This window comes from Capsella rubella, unplaced genomic scaffold (assembly GCF_000375325.1).
Source record: "Capsella rubella cultivar Monte Gargano unplaced genomic scaffold, Caprub1_0 scaffold_3, whole genome shotgun sequence".
In the NCBI taxonomy this organism is placed as follows: Eukaryota; Viridiplantae; Streptophyta; class Magnoliopsida; order Brassicales; family Brassicaceae; genus Capsella; species Capsella rubella.
The window spans coordinates 7,034,997-7,057,598 of record NW_006238921.1 but is presented as its reverse complement, the minus strand read 5'-3'; the positions used below and the strand labels follow the sequence as shown (position 1 = coordinate 7,057,598).

At 38.3% G+C, this 22,602-nt stretch overlaps 8 protein-coding genes across 11 annotated transcripts; 4 read left to right on the top strand and 4 right to left on the bottom strand.

The window, feature by feature from the left end:
- The first annotated feature begins 669 nt into the window (after positions 1–669).
- Positions 670–3,516, top strand: LOC17891784 (delta(24)-sterol reductase). The gene is made up of 3 exons (XM_006297283.2): positions 670–763; positions 1,489–2,760; positions 2,854–3,516. Exons 2-3 carry the CDS (start codon positions 1,519–1,521, stop codon positions 3,295–3,297), a joined length of 1,686 nt encoding a protein of 561 aa, XP_006297345.1. The 5' UTR covers positions 670–763; positions 1,489–1,518; the 3' UTR covers positions 3,298–3,516.
- A 126-nt stretch (positions 3,517–3,642) lies between these two features.
- On the top strand, positions 3,643–5,426 carry LOC17891887 (large ribosomal RNA subunit accumulation protein YCED homolog 1, chloroplastic). Its single transcript, XM_006298082.2, has 3 exons — positions 3,643–3,754; positions 4,104–4,791; positions 4,882–5,426. Exons 2-3 carry the CDS (start codon positions 4,256–4,258, stop codon positions 5,315–5,317), a joined length of 972 nt encoding a protein of 323 aa, XP_006298144.1. The 5' UTR covers positions 3,643–3,754; positions 4,104–4,255; the 3' UTR covers positions 5,318–5,426.
- An 82-nt stretch (positions 5,427–5,508) lies between these two features.
- LOC17892032 (large ribosomal RNA subunit accumulation protein YCED homolog 2, chloroplastic) lies at positions 5,509–7,056 on the bottom strand. The gene is made up of 7 exons (XM_006298405.2): positions 6,867–7,056; positions 6,586–6,774; positions 6,397–6,486; positions 6,226–6,315; positions 6,057–6,137; positions 5,865–5,910; positions 5,509–5,756 (listed from the first exon to the last, which is right to left on the bottom strand). The coding sequence occupies exons 1-7, from the start codon at positions 6,996–6,998 to the stop codon at positions 5,686–5,688; spliced, it is 699 nt and encodes a 232-aa protein (XP_006298467.1). The 5' UTR covers positions 6,999–7,056; the 3' UTR covers positions 5,509–5,685.
- Positions 7,057–7,269: 213 nt separating this feature from the next.
- Positions 7,270–8,182, top strand: LOC17893868 (UPF0725 protein At2g20625). The gene is made up of 2 exons (XM_006298665.2): positions 7,270–7,396; positions 7,583–8,182. Exon 2 carries the CDS (start codon positions 7,616–7,618, stop codon positions 8,081–8,083), a length of 468 nt encoding a protein of 155 aa, XP_006298727.1. The 5' UTR covers positions 7,270–7,396; positions 7,583–7,615; the 3' UTR covers positions 8,084–8,182.
- An 89-nt stretch (positions 8,183–8,271) lies between these two features.
- LOC17891250 lies at positions 8,272–13,840 on the bottom strand. Of its 4 annotated transcripts, none has more exons than XM_006296817.2 (8): positions 13,459–13,840; positions 12,868–13,269; positions 12,284–12,355; positions 11,794–12,191; positions 9,849–11,163; positions 9,672–9,772; positions 9,355–9,487; positions 8,272–9,120 (listed from the first exon to the last, which is right to left on the bottom strand). In XM_006296817.2, the coding sequence occupies exons 1-8, from the start codon at positions 13,613–13,615 to the stop codon at positions 8,435–8,437; spliced, it is 3,264 nt and encodes a 1,087-aa protein (XP_006296879.1). In that variant the 5' UTR covers positions 13,616–13,840; the 3' UTR covers positions 8,272–8,434. The 4 variants fall into 4 exon arrangements, with proteins under 4 accessions (XP_006296879.1, XP_023641579.1, XP_023641580.1 ...); XM_023785811.1 differs by having other exon boundaries at positions 9,672–9,769; XM_023785812.1 differs by lacking the exons at positions 12,868–13,269; positions 13,459–13,840 and adding an exon at positions 12,809–12,827.
- A 608-nt stretch (positions 13,841–14,448) lies between these two features.
- LOC17892816 (vacuolar protein sorting-associated protein 9A) lies at positions 14,449–17,300 on the bottom strand. Its single transcript, XM_023786552.1, has 5 exons — positions 17,118–17,300; positions 16,491–16,638; positions 16,239–16,409; positions 15,970–16,149; positions 14,449–15,837 (listed from the first exon to the last, which is right to left on the bottom strand). The coding sequence occupies exons 1-5, from the start codon at positions 17,207–17,209 to the stop codon at positions 14,881–14,883; spliced, it is 1,548 nt and encodes a 515-aa protein (XP_023642320.1). The 5' UTR covers positions 17,210–17,300; the 3' UTR covers positions 14,449–14,880.
- Positions 17,301–18,657: 1,357 nt separating this feature from the next.
- On the top strand, positions 18,658–19,345 carry LOC17892132 (ribosomal L1 domain-containing protein CG13096). The gene has a single exon (XM_006299650.2). The coding sequence runs from the start codon at positions 18,713–18,715 to the stop codon at positions 19,307–19,309; it is 597 nt and encodes a 198-aa protein (XP_006299712.1). The 5' UTR covers positions 18,658–18,712; the 3' UTR covers positions 19,310–19,345.
- Positions 19,346–19,445: 100 nt separating this feature from the next.
- On the bottom strand, positions 19,446–22,389 carry LOC17890664 (eukaryotic initiation factor 4A-III homolog). The gene is made up of 7 exons (XM_006297742.2): positions 22,007–22,389; positions 21,319–21,640; positions 21,002–21,109; positions 20,788–20,907; positions 20,218–20,385; positions 20,038–20,124; positions 19,446–19,915 (listed from the first exon to the last, which is right to left on the bottom strand). Exons 1-7 carry the CDS (start codon positions 22,312–22,314, stop codon positions 19,802–19,804), a joined length of 1,227 nt encoding a protein of 408 aa, XP_006297804.1. The 5' UTR covers positions 22,315–22,389; the 3' UTR covers positions 19,446–19,801.
- Positions 22,390–22,602: the final 213 nt, after the last annotated feature.

Sequence of the window (22,602 nt, the reverse complement as noted above, 5' to 3'; positions counted from 1 at the left end):
CAACGTATAAATTTTCTTGATTGGACACATGTCTTGCAGTGTTTGAATACCTTCTTAATTTTATTGTAACGTATACCAAAAGAAAATATTAAATTTTAAACAAAGGTTTAAGTTTCCTATATTTTAAAAGAAATTGAAACTGCTTGATTTTTTGCCTTTCTAATTCTCTTTTACCTATTTATAGCAGTGACTCTTTTTCAGAGCAACATCCATACAAAGATATTTGTCCTAACTTTTTTTTTAATCCTAATAACATATAAACAGTTTTTGGTTGATTACTTCCATAACTGCAATTGCTTGCTAATGTAAACTTTTTAATTTATAAATTTTATAATTAATATATGAAGATGAGTTTCTACTACTAAAAAGTACAAAAAGAGTTGGAAATGTTGTTTTAGGAACAACGTACAATGTTGAAGAAATTATATTCCTTTAATACTAATTAAGATATCATTTTTAAATCCAATTGCTATTACAACATATTAATTATATTTATATTTCTATTCAAAAGAAAAAGAAAAAACCAACAAAAAGATACTTTAATTTAATGTATTTTTATGAATACATTGGAAATGATTAAATTAATATTTTATAAAAATATAATGAAATAATAATGGTAATCACCTTGTTTTGTGCGATAAATGCAAAATAAAGCAGGCTGGCTTGAATTACGTTTATATTTATAAGACAATCCTCTCTCTCTCTCACTCATCAGACACTTCCACATCTCATCCTCTCTCTCCCTCGCCCTTGGATTCTTCAGGTACTCTCACTACCTCTCTCTGTGTCTTTCTCAGTCGCTGATTTATCTTTTGTGTCCTTAGATCTCTTGAACTGTTTGGTCCATAGTTGCTACATACTACCAGTGAACTATGTGGGTTTGGAGTCTTAACCAACTCACTCTTTGAATTTCAAGCACAAGTTTCATAATTTTCTTTTTGGGGTGCAAAAAAAAAAAGCAGACATACTGTGTTTGATGGCTTTGTAGGAAGACTAGATATGTAGATCTATGGATTAGAACCAAATCCAGTTCTTTTATGTTTCTTTGTCCTTTCAATATGTGTGTGTATAACTTTGGTCTCCTACAACTGATAGTTACAGAACAACATAACTTCATGATGTCTCTTTGTCTTTCTGTTTACTAGCTCCCCCATGGAGTCCACACTTTCCATATTTATTTGCATACACACACACACACGGTGATGTATATAAATGTATGCTTGTTTATGGATTTAAGAAACTAATCATTTTTCACATTCTGGTATGTTTATGCTCATCTCTTGAGCCACCTTGATTTTTTCAGTGATTGGTTTGCAGCTCCCAAGTTTCGTTGACTTTGATCTATATTTTTTGTCATTCTGGTGGTGTTAAGAACATTTCTCTTGAGCCTTGTTGAGTTGTACAATGATGGATTTAAAATTCTCAAAGTTTGAGCATCTTTTGTGTACTTGTTCTTACAGCATTTTGTTTGTTTTTGTTTTGATGCAGTGAGGAGAGGAATCTCAAAGTGTCGGCAACATGTCGGATCTTCAGACACCACTTGTGAGGCCGAAGAGGAAGAAGACATGGGTTGATTACTTTGTCAAGTTCAGATGGATCATTGTCATCTTCATCGTCCTTCCCTTCTCAGCCACACTCTACTTCCTCATCTACCTCGGGGACATCTGGTCGGAGTCCAAGTCCTTTGAGAAACGCCAGAAGGAGCATGACGAGAATGTGAAGAAAGTCATCAAAAGGCTTAAGGATAGGGACGCGGCCAAGGACGGGCTGGTCTGCACTGCGCGTAAGCCTTGGATCGCTGTGGGAATGAGGAACGTTGACTACAAGAGAGCCCGGCATTTCGAGGTTGACTTGGGAGAGTTCCGTAACGTTCTTGAGGTCAACAAGGAGAAGATGATTGCTAGAGTGGAGCCTCTTGTCAACATGGGACAGATTTCTCGTGTCACTTGCCCAATGAACCTGGCTCTCGCTGTTGTTGCTGAGCTTGATGACCTCACGGTTGGTGGACTCATCAATGGATATGGTATTGAAGGAAGCTCTCACATCTATGGTTTGTTCGCAGATACCGTCGAGGCTTATGAGATCGTTCTAGCTGGTGGGGAACTTGTCCGTGCCACAAGGGATAATGAGTATTCCGATCTTTTCTATGCAATCCCGTGGTCGCAAGGAACGCTCGGACTCCTTGTAGCCGCAGAGATCAGGCTTATTCCAATCAAGGAGTACATGAGACTCACTTACATTCCAGTCAAGGGAGATCTTCAAGCCTTGGCTCAAGGTTACATCGATTCTTTCGCGCCAAAAGACGGTGACAAGTCAAAAATCCCGGATTTCGTTGAAGGCATGGTTTACAACCCAACTGAAGGAGTGATGATGGTTGGAACATACGCATCTAAAGAAGAGGCAAAGAAGAAAGGGAACAAAATCAACAATGTGGGATGGTGGTTCAAGCCATGGTTCTACCAGCATGCGCAGACCGCGCTGAAAAAGGGACAGTTTGTTGAGTACATCCCGACAAGGGAATACTACCACAGGCACACAAGGTGCTTGTACTGGGAAGGCAAACTTATTCTTCCATTTGGTGATCAGTTCTGGTTCAGGTTCCTCTTTGGTTGGTTGATGCCTCCAAAGGTCTCCCTTCTTAAGGCCACTCAAGGTGAAGCTATCAGGAACTATTACCATGATATGCATGTTATTCAGGACATGCTTGTTCCTCTTTACAAGGTTGGTGATGCCCTCGAATGGGTTCACCGCGAAATGGAGGTAAAACTAAAACCTCTAAGTCATGACTGATTACTATTTCTTTAATGTTATTAGCAATCTCATGAATTCTTTGGCCTTTCTTGTCCCCTTAAGGTGTATCCAATTTGGCTTTGCCCACACAAACTCTTCAAGCAGCCAATCAAAGGCCAGATCTACCCAGAACCAGGCTTTGAGTACGAGAACAGACAAGGAGACACAGAAGATGCTCAGATGTTCACTGATGTTGGAGTCTACTACGCACCTGGCCCTGTCCTAAGAGGAGAACAGTTTGATGGATCAGAAGCTGTGCGTAAGATGGAGAAATGGCTGATCGAGAACCATGGATTCCAGCCTCAATACGCGGTGTCTGAGCTCGACGAGAAGAGCTTCTGGAGGATGTTCAATGGTGAACTGTATGAGGAGTGCCGCAAGAAGTACAGAGCTATTGGAACGTTCATGAGTGTTTACTACAAGTCCAAGAAAGGAAGAAAGACCGAGAAGGAAGTTAGAGAAGCCGAGCAAGCTCATCTCGAAACTGCTTACGCCGAGGCAGATTAAGCTATAAGCCCCTGCTTGAGACTATTATTATAATTGGTGGCAGTAGTGCTATGTGTTTCCTATTTTCAGTTTAGTGTCTTTGAAGACTATTGTTCTTGTTTTTCACTTGCTTCATGCTGTTGTTTGACTTATGGTTTGAGTGAATTTTAGATTTTCAGTTTTGGATTTGCTAGTTTGCTTATGAGACTTTGTTTCAGATATTAATGTTTCTCTTTGTAACATCTTTACTTAAAGTCATATCATATGGCATGATACAGCACAATCTATGAATCTAACACTACAAACCAATCTGTCACTTAGTTGGTAAGCGGTTTGGTTTTGAGTAAACCGGTTGAGGTTTTAGGATAAACTAGGCAGCCATTTCCGAGTAGAGACTAGAGAGCTCTGTTTATGTAAGAAATCTTACAGAGGCGATCATCTAGAGCCGAACCTACGTGCCCTGAAGCACATCTTAGAGGTAAGCTATTGCACTCTATAGTACTTTTCATCTCTTTATGTTCGAAATTTCTTTATTGTTTCCCGATTATGTCCATCATGATGTTTGCGGCTGTAATTGGAAGTCGAAAGGTCTGTCCTTTATCTAAAAATAATGGGTGCATAGAAGGTGTTCGATAAAATGCAAAGCTCAGATTCACTTAATTCATTTGTTAACATTAACTCTGATTGGGATGTTACTATGAAGCCTCGCTACCCAATTCCTTCTTTTCAGATAAATCTTGAGATTATTTTTCTTCTCAGACTTCGTCCTGTGAATCTTTTTGTCTTATAAACAATATTGACACTATATCAGCAAATGTTTCTTGCAGGTGGTGAAATCTGGTGTCTGATTTCTTGTATGATTGTTTTCTCTGTTTCAAGCTGTACAAGCTCAAACCTATTGGGAGTTGTCTCGAAATTTTAGTATGATAGTTTGACAACTTTGATAGTCTTGCTTCCTCTTATCATCTGTGCTGTGAAAATGTCTCTGGTTTGCTCTTCAGCATGTGTAGCTCCCTTGCCACAGACCAAACGGTTACGTCCAAATTTTCTGAAACTCACAACATGTACCTTAAATCTAAGTGCTTCCACTGGCGATATTAGGAAGCATATCAGTTACTTGTTCGCAGAACCGCATAAACTTTGTAGGCTAGCAAAGAGTCGGATATTAGTTAGTCAGGAGTCTTTTACAGAGACCAGCACAATAGATATGGATTGGGAAGATCAGGAGGAGATTGAGGATATCGGGTCACCTTGGGAAGGTTCGGTTATGTATAGGAGAAATGCTTCAGTCACACATGTAGAATACTGCACTACCTTAGAGAGGCTTGGGTTGGGAAGATTGTCAACAGAGGTCTCCAAGAAGAGAGCTTCCGCAATGGGACTAAGAGTGACAAAAGATGTAAAGGATTATCCAGATGGCACACCAGTTCAAATTGCGGTTGATGTCATAAGGAAGAAGAAGAAGCTGAGACTCGATGGGATTGTCAAGACTGTTATCACACTTGGCTGCAACAGGTGCTTTCTTCTGAACTCATCACAGCTTCTTTACGATCTTGTGGTTGCATCAACTTTGTTATTTACCGGTTTTTTCTTATATGTTTGAAGATGTGGTGAGTCAACAGGAGAGAGCATATTCTCCAACTTCTCACTATTACTAACCGAAGATCCAGTTGAAGAACCCGATGTCATTGATCTAGGATTCACATTTGGTAGTGACAAAGCCAATTCCTTTTCCGGATTGTCGGATGATAAAGAAGAAACTGAGGATGATGATGATTCATGGATAGATTGGGAGGATAAACTTCATTTTCCCCCTGAGGCGAAAGAAATAGATATCTCAAAGCATATAAGAGACTTGGTCCACTTAGAGATCACCATCACTGCGATATGCGATCCTGGGTGTAAAGGAATGTGCTTGAAGTGTGGTGCGAATCTGAATAAGAGGAAATGTGAGTGTGGCAGAGAAGAGAAAGATAAAGGATATGGTCCTCTCGGAAACCTGAGAGAGAAAATGCAACAAAAAGAGGGTCTGAGGAACTAAACTCAACAATTCTTTTCTTCCATCTTCTTCTTAGTTTACCATCATAAAACTCAAAATCAGATGTACCATAATTTTTTGAAGTTAATCGTATGTAGTAAAGCTTTCTTAAGCTGCATTCATGTAATTTTCACTCAAAATCAATAATCAAAGAGAGAAACAGACGTTTATTGATGAAAAGAAAACTCAAAACGTCAATAACTGCGGTCTAGCCTCATCAGTTTCACAAATTTACATGTTACATGAGGCATTACATTTTGTTCTCAATGTGTTTTTATTTTTTGTATATATTCGAGTATAAACAGTATCAAAATCTTCATGAGACTTTGAGATACATATCGAGACAGACTGAAACAATTTCAATTTGGTGTCTACTTCTTCTTAAGCTCAAGTAGTCTTGACCATCTCTTATCAAAAGAAGCTGTCTTTGTCTCACCAACATCTGCAGAAGCAATTCAGTAACCAAAACACTTTAATCCTTGTGAACAATTAACAAACATGTCACATGTCATGCCGGAAAAGAGAAACAAAACAACAGAGTGCTGCTTACAATGCAGTGTCGGTTCCGACTTTTCGCAAGAATCCGAGCATATATCCTACAACCAAACAACAATATTAGTGCAGCAAACAGACTTCATATATACACAAAATTCATGACGCTAGAGATGTGCAGAATCAATCTTAGGTTTTGGCCTTATGGATGCCATGGACCTTGGTAATAGTTCGAAGCTTTGAATCTTACTTTAGCATAAGTTGTGAGGCGGATAGTGTCTTGTACAAGGGAATCAAGGTTAGCTTCATACCCAGGTCTCACATAGATTACCTGACAACAGAGTCTTTTACTCATTTCACTTTTTTGAAACGTAAATAGAATATGTAGAGAGGTCTTATGATGTTCTAAGGGGACTCACCGAAGGATCATCACCACCAATTTCTGGCAGTGATGAAGTTCGCTTCTCCCGGCTCGATGGCAAAATCCAGACGGTGAAACTTGTATCGATCTGGTCACAGATATGTCATCAAAACAGTTTCTTGCTGAAGGGTTTTATGTTGAAGAAACCCTTTTAAACGGAAACAGTTACCAGTCGAGGATAAAGAGAGGAACAAATGCTGCACTTTCTTGCGATAGAAGTTATGATTCTTCCATCTACTGAGAGTCCCATACTCGCGTGCTAGACAAGTAACAGCATTAGACAGATGCTAATGTTCAAACACTGTCACTTGAACACATTAAACACACAAATCTTAAAGTTCGAGAGATAGCTAGGTACCCTTTGGACAGAGAGGTGGACAGAGACACGGGAATTGGCGGGGCCATCTTCAACAAGATCTTGGAGGTGAAGATCGCGGAGAGAGACATCATACTGAGTGTTCCAGTTTCCGTTCCATTTTCCTTCACTAGGGGATAATGTGATGAGACGCTTCACTGTTTTTGAGCTCCCTCCTCCATGAATGGCTGCCTGTTTAATTAGTCACATATCTAGTCATCGTTCTTTCAAATTCCCCACAGAAGGAGTAAATGAATAGAACGAAGATCGAAGAAGTAATATACCGACGAAGAAGAAGCTTCGTGTTTCTTGGAGAGACAAGAAATAGGAAGCAAACGAGGCCGTACTAGAGTATTTTCAGATACCTTGTTATTAGAATTCAAGAGATTTGGAGATACCAAAGAACGTACCGCCATGGATGATGATGAGTCTTCAGAAAGAAGCTTTGGAGTGTGTGTGGAGGAAGAGAACCTGAACCATGCAAAACCTTATCCGCTATATATAACATTTTCACACCAACCACTAGTCCTTTGGCGCTCTACGTGTCTTTTTCTCATACATAATTTACACACACAAAAAAATTGAAAAGGGTCAATAAGTCAAACTAGTATATACGTTTGACGAAAATACCCTTACCTTAATTTGAGAATCACTAAAAGGGAGACTTTAAACCCAATTCTGAATTCTCACTTCTCAGAGTCCATCGCCCACCTGATGAGTGATGTGATGGTTTCTGATGTTTAGATTTTGTGCGGGACTCTTCTTCGTTGACCGTCTCTCTATTCCACATTTTGCTTCTTCAAATCGTTCTGAGGTTTGCGTTCGCTTCACTAGGATCGAGCGATAATCTTTTGCTCTGTGTGTTTTTCAAAACGTGCTTAGCTAATAGAGAGACTGGCGAAATCATTAGATTAACATATTTGCACATTTCTTTTCTCTTTGATAGATTTTTCTCCTAGTTCATGTCTTTTAACTCTAAAATTGTTTAATTTCATTACAGGAGTTGCCCCTGAAGCTATAAAATACTCCCAAAATGGATATTTCTGAAGAGGAAGTTGACACTGATTCTGCAACCGGATCGAAAGAATCAAGCGTTGGGGAAAACAGTTTGGATTCTATACAGTCTGAAGAGCATGATGATGATTCTGCGAGCGGATCAAGCGATGGAGAAATGATTCTGGATTTACTGCTTGATGATATGTCTGATGATTTAACAGACCAACTTGATGATATTATTGCACCTAGGATCCCTTCACTTAGGGCACTACAAACCTCCAATAACCAACTCTTAGAGCGCTCAGACTACAAGTATACAGTGTTTCATGCAATGACGGCCCTCAATAATCTAACTGGTGTGAGGATGTGGTCACCTTTATACCTAGCATCGATGAGACATATTCAGGCTGATGTAACTCACAGAGAGGCCTTCTTTGCATTTCCTGATCCGGAGGATAAGATTTGCTTCTTAGAGTACAGGACTGGCAAAAAGAGAGATGAATGACTTTGTTATGATTCTTACTTTTCTATTGCTCGTCTCCTGTGTATTACTTATGCTTGGTTAAATGGTTTCTTATCGAATATAAAGACTTTCTGTTTGATTCATCTTGTAACAATCAATCAAATGTGAATTACAAACTTTTGTGGCCAATCAATTTTTGACTTTTAGAATTTATGCTTTAAAAGAAGAAGTGTAAAATCTATCTGCTGTAATCTACAATTAACCAACATTTCTACCCACATGTGGGTTTTCACTATCTTCTATTCTTCTACAAATTTGGAAATTTTCTCCTTTCTAAAACAAAAGTAAAATAAAACATTTCAAGAGATGCAAGAACGATGCAATGCAACAGCGTCAAGGCCAACCAAAGACACTGTCGCTGTTATCAACATCCCATACTCCAAGACCGATCTCGTCAAACAACTGATCATAACTCCAGCTTGAGTATCCCAAGAAAAACCAGTAGTCACTTGGATTCAGCTCTCTTGATTTCAACTCTTGGATTCTATGGGCCACGGATTGATGATCTAGGAAATACACGCCTGGTGAGATCTCTTGGTGATCATGGTTCGTGGATGAGTCTCGCTCTCGGGTCAGAGCTAAAAGAGGTATTCCTGGATCAACGACGGGACCTCCAAAAGATAAAGGAGTTTCTTTCAAAAGCTCGGCTGTTTCGCCGAGGTCAGGGAATGATTTCCACCTTAAACGTTTGTTGAAGATTAGACCCAGGAAACCAATTCCGGGGCCTGCTTTTATGATTAGAATCTTTGATTTGGCAAATGGTTGGGAGGCAGATAGCTTTTCTGTAGCGACCAGGATTGTGCCGGTATTCACTTGGGGAGCGCTTGTGAGTGGGTGCTTCGGAGGCGATTGGGAGTTGACCTGGTCATGATTGACCTCTCTTTCGACAGGCTCTCTGTTCCTTAAAACGACCTCAACAAGTTTATCACCATCTGTCACTTCATCGTTTACCGCGGATGAAGATTGATCGAACATGTTTGAGTTTCTTCTTACTTTTCCAGACAGAGTAGGAATGATTCCTGCCAGAGAAAGATTCATAACTTGCTTTGTTTAGGGTTTAGATCAATAATAAGTATAAAAAGCCAAAAGACTTCCTCAGAAAAATATGTTATTCCCTCAACCAGCTAAGGCTGAAAAACTATGTCCTTTCAATTTTTGTTTTGGATGTTCAGACAGTACATGGTGTCTTTAGAAATAATATTCATATATGAATAAAACAAGTGAATCAGAAATAGATGCAGATGTTGACTTACTGAAAAAGTCACGAGAGTTATTCGCATGGCGGGTTAGAAACTCTGTTATGTCAGTTACAGATGTCTCCCCTTCATATGGAATGACTTTGTTTCTCTCGGCTGGAAACAATATCAGAGAAGGATAAACTTCCCTCTGCAACGTTACAGATCCAGAAATGAGAAATTGGTGTGCACAATCATAAGCTCTTAACAGTGGTTTCAGAGAAAGATATTTTTGCATTGAGAATTTGAGATAAAGGATAGCAGTATTGTGATGCAAATACTAGAATCAATCAAACAAACTAGACTTAAGTCAAGCAAGCTATCATGAAAAGTACCTGATTGATCGAGTTTAGGATTAAGCTGCAATCATTCAACGTGCAGTCCATTGAGTAGATAAGTGGAAATTTTAGATTCTTGCCATTAGTTGGCATCTCTGCTTCAGAACAGACAAAACAATAGAATAAGAGAATGGAGAAAAAAGTTGAAAACATGTCCAATTTCACATCCAATACCTGATTTGAAAAGCCCTTGATTGTTCCTGGATACTCCTTCAGTTATCTCTTTATATTCTTTTAGTGATCGGTATACTTCACGTAGAACTAGTTCCATCCTCTGACAAAATCCACACCATTTATTGCTGAAAAGGACCAAAACGTCTTGGCACAAAGGACAGGAAGCCTTCTCTGCACTGGATTGATTCCATGCATGAACCATGTGGGAGAAAGTATTGACAGTGACATGGGGAATAGAATCCACTTCATGAAAATCCAGATTAACAAAAGGTGGAACTGTAGCTATTCTAGGCTTTTGAATGGTAGATTCAGACTGTGTATAAGGTGATAGACTTCCATTGAGGTATCCATGGAGAAAGTCAACCAGAGATGAATAGCTGAATGCTAACTCATCTTGAAGGACATAGTGCTGTTGTAAAGCAGGATTAACTATTACTGCTGTTGGAATCTTAACATCACCAGTCAGAGCTCTAAGTAAAGCATAATTTGCGTCAGAGAAGAAAAATGAACCCGTGAAACTATGCACTTGATCTTGCTTCGGTTCTGAGTGCAATGATACGTCGATCTCTCCCTCAACATTGTCTTTTACAAAAACCTTAGTCTTATCAGTTTCTGTCATTACTAATTGTTCACTTCCGTCTGTAGAAACTTGGTCTTCATCACTGGGGGAGGAAGATTCACTTTCAAAGGATTTCATTTCATCTTTTTCTTCAGAACTCATACTGACTCTGCTTTGCACATCCCCTTCTTTAGGTTGAAGAAAAATTTCACTAGAACCTTCTGCCAAAGATGAAGGCGTCGTTTGTCCAGAGATAACTTCAGCTTGTGATGGTAATGCATCCATCACTTTTATGTGCACATCATCAGATAATAAACGGAAACCAACATCCTTAGCAATTGAGCTCAATTTACTTTCTCTTCTTCTGTGAAGAAGATTTGTCAGAATCTCCTGCAAGGAACTGCCTTCCATACCTGGTGCTAAAGTATCTAGGGCTACATTTTTATCCCCATCCCAAATCATAAACGAGACCTTATTCTCTACCTTAATAGTCTTAACCTTTCCGACAGTTTTCGGAAGTGACACGGATCCTGATTCTTGAGCAGCCTGGCTTACGAAGTTCTCGTACTTAATATCATTCTTCCAGTTTTTTATGTCAGACAACTTATGCTGTGCAGCTACCTCTCTGAAAGTATCAAGAGCTTTCATACTCGTCATCCTATCCTCCAAGGACCCACTTGATCTATCCACAAAAAGAATTATCGACGGTTTATTTGCAGGGAAGGAACTTTCATGGTCTTGCCAGTCGTCCTCCAGCTACATGAAATAAAACAAGATTGGTGTATGTAAGGCAAGTTTAAATTGTTATAAATGGACATAACTATATAATCTTAGTAGACATGGGGTTTTTGGAAGTATAGTAAATACTAAATCAATTTCAAATTGTATCGACTTAAACAACATGGAGATCAATGTTACAGATATGCTGTCGCTGGAGTAAAACAAGATCAGTTTAACAAAGTATTCACAGCGTTCATTTGTCGGCTATGAAAGTTCAGTGCATAGAAACCCAGTTCCTATCACACACTACACTCTGACGGATAAAATAACAAATTGAAATGTAATAAAAGGTTTTACCACGACTATATCTAGATTCCTAAACGGAAACAAGTTCAATATGTCACATCATGGTTTTGTTGCAACATCTCGTCTAAATTAGAGTACTCTAAAGTCTAAACAGAGCATGAGCACCATTTTTTTCTTTGAAGTTAAATTTCAGGCAGTTTAAGTTACGAAGGGTAGTTACCCAATAAACTATACAACAAGACAAGACCCCACTTAACAAATTACACACTCATTTAGCTACAGCTATTTATTCTCAAAGAACAGGTAAAGATACGTGAATATGCAAAATCAACTAAACCTAGAGACATAAAGAGACCATACCTCTGTGACTATGGGATTTTCCATCTTTAAGAATCTTGGAATGTCATCCCCGGCCTTGAGGATCTTTGAGCAATGTTGACATCCTGCCAGCTGAAGGATCGCTGCCCACGAATCAGATTCTCCAATCTTAAAAGATGAAGCCAACGATTCTTCTGTGATCAGACCAAATTTTTGCCTTTCAGGAGGCAGAGAAAACTCTTTTGCGGTGGCAATCAATCTCGGGAGGAATGAACTAAATTGCTTGAACTGTTCATGGTTACATGTCTGTCCAAAATCCAGATTTACCCTGCCATTTTCCTGCAAAGCAGCAGTATCATTGACATAGCTAAAATCCTCAAGCCAAGGAACTCTACCAAATCCAGTTTGTAGTCCACACATATTGTTCCATTCTGCGTAGCCTGTTTCCAGGGGGCAAAGAAAATTAACATTATGGAAGAAATGCACCTACTAGAACATATCAACATCATCTAGACATGAAGTGAGAATCTACCAGCCACCTTCTGGTTATTTTTTCCACTGAGCTTTAGCAATTGATCAGTTTCTACTTTTTTGGAGAAGTTTCCTGCAGAGTAATGATCAGAATGTCATAAGGATTGGCCAAAAAATCCAAGTTTTCAATAAATAAACCTACGATATGCGTATACTATAATAATGGCGATCACATGACATCTTGTAAAGGGTTTAAGAAAATCAAATGCAATATCGGGCATTTCATTTTTAGGAGAGCAGTCTAGTTGATAGCTGATAAACAACAAATATAGGTTTGCATACCACGGGATGCAACACTGGAGAGACTAATAACTCTTGGTAAGAATCCTAGTTCACAAGACTGAAAAGAAATGCATATTTGCTAGGATCTGATATATTAGATGAAGGCTTTTCTTCGTTAAACTCTAAAGAACTAATACTATATAGATTTCACTTACCCTAGCGAATTACTAGACTAATATATTAGGAGATCTACAAAAATCAAACCATAAACAAACAAATAAGATAGGAACATAAATAATCTCACAAGATCAGGATTATCCCTCGTCATGTAGACCCAGAGTCAACAACAGCAGATCAACTCACCCTGCCAAAGGTTTTCTTCAGTTACGTTTTTCTTCAACTCTGACAGCAGTCTAGTAGTCCATCCGCAAAATTCGAACAGGATTAAAGCCTTGTCAGATGATTCAAGAAAATCTTTTAAACTCTTTGGAGACTTCAAATGTTTGAGAGGGAGTTCTTCAGGAGTAGATGTCAGATAAGGACGAATAGAAGACAATATATTTGAAGCTCGGAGCTTCCCTAGATAGTTGTAAGGCACACTGTTGTGATAGTACAAAATTGTTATTCCGTTGGCAGCACCAATTGCTTGTGCTAGCACCTTTTCTGAGTTTTTGTATATAACCATTAACTTCAACAAGCCAAAGTCCTCTGAACTCTGAACCAACTGAGTAATTTCAGTCTTGAGAGATCTGGACTCGCCACACCCTATGAATCAACAATGATACCAATCAAAAAAACAGACACTGAAAACAGCTCAACAAAGGCAATAAGAAACCCAGCAAAATGACAAATGTCAGCCTACCAATCCAATCAGACTCATCCCAGGTACATTTATACGCGAACTACGCATAGGCTCACGAGACAAAATGAAAGAGAGTGAGAGAGAGAGAGTACATGGAGTGGTGACAAAGAGGAGGACGTGTGGATTGAGACGGATCTGAGAAGAGAAGTTTTGCTCCGTGAGTATCTCCCATTCGCCATGGCATCTTGACGGAGGAATAACGGATACGAAGGAGAGGAAGAGAAGGAGGAAGAGCGCCGGCGTTTTCATCGGAAAAACCGCTCGCTCGCTCTGTCGTCGCGTCGTCTTCTTCCTTGTTTCTGAACGTCGGTGTTCCGATCCCGAGTCTGTTCTGATTGGTTCGGTTTAACTGATCAAATTATTGGTTTGGTTCAGGAGAATTATTCTTTTTTCTTGCTCCTGCCACGTTGATACTCAAAATTACTCTTCTCCTTGACAAAAAATAATAATAATAATTTCACGTGGTGTGGCGTTAATTTACATATTATTCTATGTATTATTATTTTTAATATACAATGTTTATTGTTATAGATAGAATTCATATTCTATAGTGACCACTGGAAGAATTAATCCAAAAGAAATCATAGAAACACACGCTACTCGATCAGAAACCTCCACACAAGAGAGCTCAATAGTGGGATTTGGATTTTTTGGAAGTTCAAAAATCAGCATGGAGAAAGTAGAGTTACCAGTTCACGAGCATCCTTTGATACGTTTTACTGGCTTTGCTTTAAAACTGTGTAGAGGTTGCGGCTCGAGAGATGATTACATTTACGGAGGCTACCGATGCAATGACTTGGGGTGTGAATCCGTGTTTCATAAAGACTGTGCCGAGTCTTTACCAGAAATCATCCACTCCTCTCATCCCGACCATCCTCTCAAGCTGATGACCCCAAGTTTGAAACTAATTACTTGTAGTTTATGTCCAGCTAAGTTCAGTGTTGGTTATTGCTGTTCAATATGTGATTTCAATTTGGATTTGGATTGTGCTAGGAGACCTCCCACAGTTGTTATTCTTGAAAGGTACAATGCGCACCAACATCCACTTATATTATGTTTTGGACTCGACCTTGGTCATCCTATGCACAGAAAATTTACTTAACCATTTCCTACTTTACTTCGTATCCAACACTTGGCAAATGCTATTCTGATTACATCCATATCGTATATACGCAGCAACAAGTGTAAGAGTTACATATGGATTGACAAATGTTGAGGAGCCCTTCCAAAATCAAATAATAAAGAAACAAAGAGTGGGCTGCAAAAACAAAACACAACTAGTGAGACTAAAGTTACCATTCGTCTGTTCCCGTTTTCCAGAAGAATGCAGATACACATAGCCTTCATCTCATACAGCTCTCTAGTTGTCCTCAAGACTCGTAGCTGCAAGAAACGAATGGGTGGCATTTTACCTATGATCTGAGCTCTGCTTCCCCCATAAATGAATTCTTCCCTCAACATGTAACTGATCCAATACAAGAGAAGACTCTCATCACCATGGCGGGTCATTCTGCTCACTCTGAAGCTTCTGCAACTGGATGTTTAGAACCAACATCTTCGTTTTCTCCAGGCAGGGAACTAGAATTGTCACCTTCTCTCTCAGAATTAATATGTTTGGCATCTGCCTCTCCTTGCACCTTGGGATCACGTTCATCATCCTTTGCTTGTACCAACATTCCGCCATATTCTTCTTGTTTTACATCTGACAGCTTATCAACATTTTCCCCTTCACCCTGTAGAGCTCGGATCAAATCATCAACACTGCTGTCAGTTTCCCTTTTCATTTGAACATTTGAAGACGATGTTGTATGATTCTCAGATTCATTAGAAATATCATAACCAGACAACGCTTGCAAGGGTGAATTGGATGGAGCTAAGGATGTGGCATCACCCAATCCTTTGGTAAGGCACACATATTTTAAAACAAGCTGTTTATAATGATCTAACAAGCCTTCAACATCGCCTATCCTCAGATCACCAGCACTGGCAAATATGTAAGGATATTCTTGAAAGATTTTGCTTGCCTCAGTATCCTTCAGAAGTGTCGCACCCTTATTTTCCAAATCTGAAATGGATTCAGCTTTCTTCATTGGTATTTCACTGTTTGGATTCAGTATTTCATTGGCCCCAGAAAGACTATCAGACGATTTTGATTGGAAAAGATTGTTTTCCCTCTTGGGATTCAGCATTTGAGTTTTCTGAGGAGTGGACTCATCACGAGGGGGTGGTGCAGTACCATGACCACTCTGATAAGACTGGCTGCCCATACCAGAAATTCGTGCCCGTGCAGATTCCATATTCGTTTCAAACTCAGCTTCATCCATTGAAATGGATTTGGCATTAATGTTTGAGATGAAGGACTCTGCAGAAAGTATGTTTGTGAAGAAGTACGAAGCTTCACCAACAAGTTTAGATTCACGCCTATATCTTTGTATGTACAACAAGTTTGAGTGAAGTTGTGGAGGGTTGGCCTGAGAAAAGAAAGTACAGAATGAGCACTAGTAAATATAGCTGCACAATCCAAACATAAACATTCGCTACAAAAAGACATCAGAAACCAGCATGCATAAATTGTTCAATCTTTCAAATATTTTTCTCCATACCTTTATGGTAACATATATCAATACAGGAAGAAATTCGTCAGCTCCTGGTGCGTTCCCATTTGAAGCAATTGAAGCATTTAGCAGTAAGTTATTTATCACTTTGCAACAATTAAGGATACACACAAGCTTATCACGAGGAGCTTTGTACATGTTTATCTTCTGGAGCTCCTTTTGAGCTAGCTGCCGAAAGGAAAAGAAAGATTACAAGTAAGAACATCATCAAAAAGAAGGAACACTATGCAATCTAGCTTTAGACTAGATTGTCTTACCAGCCATGATGATTCATTTTGAAAAGTTGGTTGTATATCCAAATTTTCAGGAGAAATGAATTGTTGAACCAGTGACATCTTCTGAAAGAGTTTCTCATCAGCTATAACATCCTCAGTGTTTGAAGCAAATACCCGCGGAAATAGCTTTGTCATGACATACTTTTCTAGGCCCTGTGTATACAAAGGAGCAATGGTTATGACAAAAAGATCCAAACAGTCCACAGACAGAAAGAGAAAAATACTGATACTCACATCTCCTGCACTGTCCAATTCCTCCTCAGAACAACCTGACCAAAGTGGATGAGCCCTGAAAGCAACCTCCATCTTGGAAAAGAACTCCTGAACCATAGCACAATCTTTTTCTGGATCTGGTGCATTGTTCGAGAATGAAACAATGAAACTGCAACATAAATTGACGACATGTGTTATGAAGTTGAAAAAAAGAGAAGAATTAATGTAAATTACAAATCATCCTCAACCACGCATTATCCACTATATCTCTATGCTAGACAAATAAACTATTCCAGTATAGCTTTCAAAAATTATCTACTAACCCCAGAAACCGCAAATGAAGAAGAGACAACAAAAATGATAAGACTACGGACTACAGTGGAATAGGATCATCTAAGGTTGAGATATTGCAATGACAAGAAAATATGCTTCAAGTTTCTAGCAAATCCACCTAAACTTTATAACAAAACATCAAGACATAGCTATTCGTACAAAAATCTAGCTCACATGCATCATCACCAAGTAAAAATGGACCTAGAAAAGCAAAACATTACGGACATCTACTTAAAGCTAAGGAGTAAGATCGAACATAGAAACACAGACACATAGATATATTCGGATCTGCATCGGGAAAGGAAGAAAGGGGACCTTTTAATGGATTTGACGAAATCTCCGGCGGAGGGTTTGCGCATCCGCTCCAGAAAATCATGAAGCCCCAAGAAAGCGTCCGTGTTCTCCATCGCCGATCACCCGATTTATCTCCGACGATTGACCAGCGACAACAGTGGGAAAGATAGAGAGTAGAGTTTCCGTGTCGCTGACAACTACGAACAAAAACGACCGTCGCTTTATGCATCTGGTTCCGGTTATTCGTCTTGGTTTAGTTAAATTGGTGTTGTAGCTGGTTCGGCGTGAACCGTTCTTTGGCTGTGTTAATTTAATCCTTAATTAACCTTATACCATCAAACCAGCTGATGGTTTTTGCCTTTATGAAATTCTGATATTTTTATATAATCTCTATATTAGTAAAAGAGAAGTACAAAATAGAATGCGGGTCGGGTCAAAATCAAAAAATTAACCTAATTTTAACAATTGGATACTTCAAAATTGGATATTAAAATGGATTCGGATACATACATCGGATACTTTCCATATCTCATTTTAGGATTATATTATTTCCATAACTAATTTTAGGATTTCCTAATATTTCTCTAACTAATTTAATAGAATATATTAAAAACAATTATTATTCTTCTTTCACTTTTATTTGATCTTATTTTTAATTTATAATATTATACTAAATTTGAAAAATATTTAAAATTTTCTTAACTTTTTTTTCGCATATGTTGCAATTTGAATTTTTCAAAACAGACATATAATACTCAATTACACTCGGTTAAATATTTTGGACAATGATTTAAAATCATTATAAGTATGACCAATATTAAAATCATTGTTAGATGAGCATATTTAAAATTTTAAAAAGTTTCAAAATATTATAATTACAAGGTTCAAATATATAAAAAATTTAGATTTAAAATAGTAAAACTATTGTTTTCAATACATAGATGTAAATTTGGAGACATAAGTTTTATTGATAAAATATTGTATATCAAACTACGTAAATTTTAGATAGTTCACGGGTAGTTTGTTAAAATCACAATTATAATGGTAAAGCGAGTTGTGAATAATGTTTTTTACTATATGAATTATGTTACGGGTTGGTCCTTCAAAAAATATATTGTATTATGTAATTTTTACGTCTATTCCTACTTCTACTACAAAAATTGTCAAATTGAATAATTTATCGATAAATATTATTTCGTGCTATAAAATTTTCACCTTTTTTTTAATTGTAGCAAAACTCAATATATTATTATTTACTCGCTTTTTCCTTTTATTATTTTATTTAAACATATTTTTTTGGTAATCTAATTAAACTTATTATACAAATATATGATTTATTGTAATCGATTGCACTGTAATAAAATTAAACTTTAATATATTTTAATCCGTTAAAATATATTTTTTTAGTAAAAGGTTAAATAAATTATTTTTAAAAATCCGTTAAAATTTATATATAAGTAATTATTTCCCCCGCGCTGTAGCGCGGTTCAAAACCTAGTTTCTATTCTATTTGACATCGTATATAAAATGTTCTCAATTCCAGCAGCGCGTGCGTCTGAGTTCTGATCAGCACATCTCGTAGATTCGAGGGAGACGGTGAATTTGGGCACTCGAAGATGTCGCAGAGAAGATGGGTTGGGACTGCTTTTGTGATTTACCCTGAAATTACGTTACCTGATCCGAGATCTATCTCACTAGACTCGCAGTTGGATTCGAGCTACCTTAGTTTCAATAGGTTTTGGAGGAGCTCGCCTAATTACCTAGGCGATGGTGTTCCTAAGATAGAGAATGAGAGTTTTGACATTGAGGGGTATTCAGACTCGGTGAAGGCCAAGAGCACGTCTTCTTCTTCTAATAAGAAAGGATCGTTCTATGATTTCCTTCTTCTTAGACCTGATAACTTCCCTAAAGAGCTTCTCGGAGATACACCAAGAGAACGGCCTGTCAAGAGAGCTAAGTGGAGTCAAGATGCAGATTTGCACAAGTTGGATGTGTTTGAAAAGCTTGAAGCTCAGTTTCTTAAGGCTCAAGGTAAGGAACAGAAAGAAGAAGGAGAAGATGATGAGGAAGTTGTTGAGGAGGAATCACAAGGAGAAGAAGATGATAACGGAGATTACAATCATAATCAAGACTTTGATGATGATGATGATGGTGATGACGACGATGATGATTATAATCAGGCAGATGGTGGTGGATTTGAAGATCTTCTCTAAGCTACTTCTCCCCCAAGCTTTAGGTTTTTGGTAAAAACTCTGTTAAGGATGCTATTGGCATTTAATAGTTTCGTTTACTTGGTTCTTGTAATCATCATCAAAAGCTGGCGTTTGCAAATAAAAGTTTTACAAAATATTAAAAGAAACATGAACCATTTCAACTGTCGACAAAGATAGTCTTACAGGTAATGGTAGTTGAGAGATTTGACTCGCAATCAAAACAACCAAAATCAATTACGAGGAAAAGATAAACCCATACGGTCCAATCCAAACCCTAAACCTAAATCGCTTCTCAAGCCATTAAACATTTACCACAAGTGAGTTTATGTGTTCAAAAGGGCAACAAAAACTCAAAGAGAACATCATCAAAGGGGTAGGTATTGAGTGATTCACACCATAAAATAGCGCAATAATTTGACAGAAGCTCTGAACAATACTTTCTAATCCCAGACACTCCCCCGCTGAAAGCACAAAAGTCTCAGACAATGTCTTTTAGATAAGATCAGCTACATTCAAAGGCATCTCATCAATCTGGGTACTGTAGTACTGCTCAATGTCTCGGAGGATCTTGATATCATCGCTTTTAACAAAGTTGATTGCAACACCCTATAATCAAGTTGGTTAAAAAGATATCCATTTAGTATCTCAGGAAACGAATACTTTAGCTTAGATGTGTGTGCGCTATGTCAACAGTAAACAAACAACACCGATATTAGAATGAAACTTACCTTACGCCCGAATCGACCAGATCGACCAATACGATGGATGTAGAGCTCACGGTTGTTGGGGAGATCATAATTGATGACAAGAGAAACCTGATAAACAAAGATTTTAATGTCAGTTCAACCATATCATAACAGAGAGGGACTGAATTTTATTTCCTGCATCGTTATTAAGTAATGACTTACTTGCTGCACATCAATCCCACGTGCCCATACATCTGTAGTGATCAAAACACGACTGTCACCTGACCGAAACTGATTCATGATCTCATCTCTCTCCTTCTGAGGCATGTCCCCGTGCATTGATGAGACTGTGAAGTTGTTAGTTCTCATTTTCTCACTTAGCCAATCCACCTATAACAAATGCATAAATAGAGTTGAGGGAACTATTGAAAAGAAACAATAATTCAAGAATTAAACACTAATTACAAAGCAGTAGAAAAAGCGTCAGCACTGGTTTACAGTATCACACGATATATTAGGAGGCTCAAGTAATCTACTAGATAGATGCAGGTGAGTACAGATTGCAAGTACTCTAGAGCAGTGGAGTTGTATTGTTATTTTTTTGAGGAATAAAAACCTACATATTCACCCAAGTGTATAAATTTTAATGCATTTACAAGGTTGCAAATCAAGTTAAGATAACAGTATTGGAAGCTTAATTAATGATAACAAAATTCAGATACTAGATCAATTAAAACATTTAAAATAAATTTCAGGTACAGCTGCATAGTTTAAGATGAGAACCAGAATTACCTTTCGTTTTGTATTGCAGAAGATAACAGCTTGAGTGATAGTAAGTGTGTCATACAGATCACAGAGTGTATCAAACTTCCAATCCTCCTGCTCAACAGCTACAAAAAATTGTTTGATTCCCTGAAAAGATTATACAAAAGTTAGCCAGTGAAGAATACGACTTTGACCCTACTGTAAGAAAACTATCAAAGAGCATAGAAAAGCAGAAACATACTTCAAGAGTCAGCTCATCACGCTTCACAAGTATCTTCACTGGCTCCGTCATAAACTTGGATGTCATCTCCAAAATCTCGTGAGGTAGAGTTGCAGAAACCAAGCAAACCTGTAAACAAACGTATTAGAATTGAACTATCATTACATGGAATTTGGCTGATCCTAATACAGTTAATAGCTACCAAAACTGCACATGAAACATACAAGCAACTTAACAGTGACTAAAAGGTTTTTAACACCCTAAAATCCTATCAATCCAATGCAATGACAGCTAAAAAAACACGAATAAACAAATAAATTTGGGCAGTGAAATTGCACCTGAAGATCGGGTGGAAGATATCTGTAAACATCATAGATTTGGTCCTTGAACCCTCTGCTCAGCATTTCATCAGATTCATCAAGAATCAGAAGTTTAATAGCTCTGGTTCGTAGACTTCTCCTCTTTATCATGTCACAGACACGACCAGGTGTCCCAGATACAACATGAACACCATGCTCCAGCTTCCTGATGTCTTCTCCAATGCTCTTCCCACCAATGCATGAATGTGCCTGAATATTAGCGTGTAATCCAATAGCTTGTATTGTCTTCTCCGTTTGTGAAGCCAGCTCTCTTGTTGGGGATAATATCAAGGCCTGAACCCTGCAGTCAGAGATACACCCAAACTGATGAGTAAACCTGTATAAAATATCCCAATCACTCGAAATAGAGAATCCAGCAACTACCACAACTTCTCATAAAAAGAAATACATTGGTAACATCGATGAATCAAAACTAGTTCATCTATTCTACAAGCTAGACAAAACAAATCGAATCAAAATTGAGAGAATCCAACTATCAACACGCACAAAACCCACCAACCAGTTGGAAAAATTGATAAGAAACAAAAACTAGAAATGTAAATCCGGGCGTAAGGGGGTTGAGAAAAAAAAAAGAATCCGAGCAAAGCAAGTAAAGTTCAAAACTGATATGAGGGTTTCCCCAGCAAAATGGAACAGACAAACATACTCTCTCGAAGAAGTGTCGACGACTTGGCAAACGGAGAGAGCAATCATAGATGTCTTCCCAGTACCAGACTGAGCTTGGGCAATAACATCTCGGCCTTGAAGAATCGGCATAACCGCCCTCTGCTGAATCGCGGAAGGCTTCTCGAAGCCAAACTCGTAGACACCGCGAAGCACATCTTCCTTAATGCCCATGTCATTGAAACTAGTGATGGGCTCGATCCCTTCCGTCGTCTCGAAGACCAACTTGTCGTCATCCATTGGTCCACCGCCTCTTCTACCACCTCCACGGCCAGGATTCGCTGTCGCCATTAGTCTCCTTGTAGAATTTTTTTCTCTCTCCTAGGGTTTTCGATCGATTTTTCCCCAAAAGCTTCTTCTCTCTCTACAGGTTGTTCGAGATAAGCGCGGCTTAATAGGGGTAAGATTGTGAAATCCAACAACTTTAGGGCTTTTTTGTCTAAACTAAGGAAACAAATACCGACTCTTATATGATTAATGGGCCTATGGAATTCGGCCCACATCCATAAGAAAGGTTTTTTTTTTTTTTTGTCCAAAGTCCATATGAAGGTATTTGCGCGTCAAAACGACATCACTGCA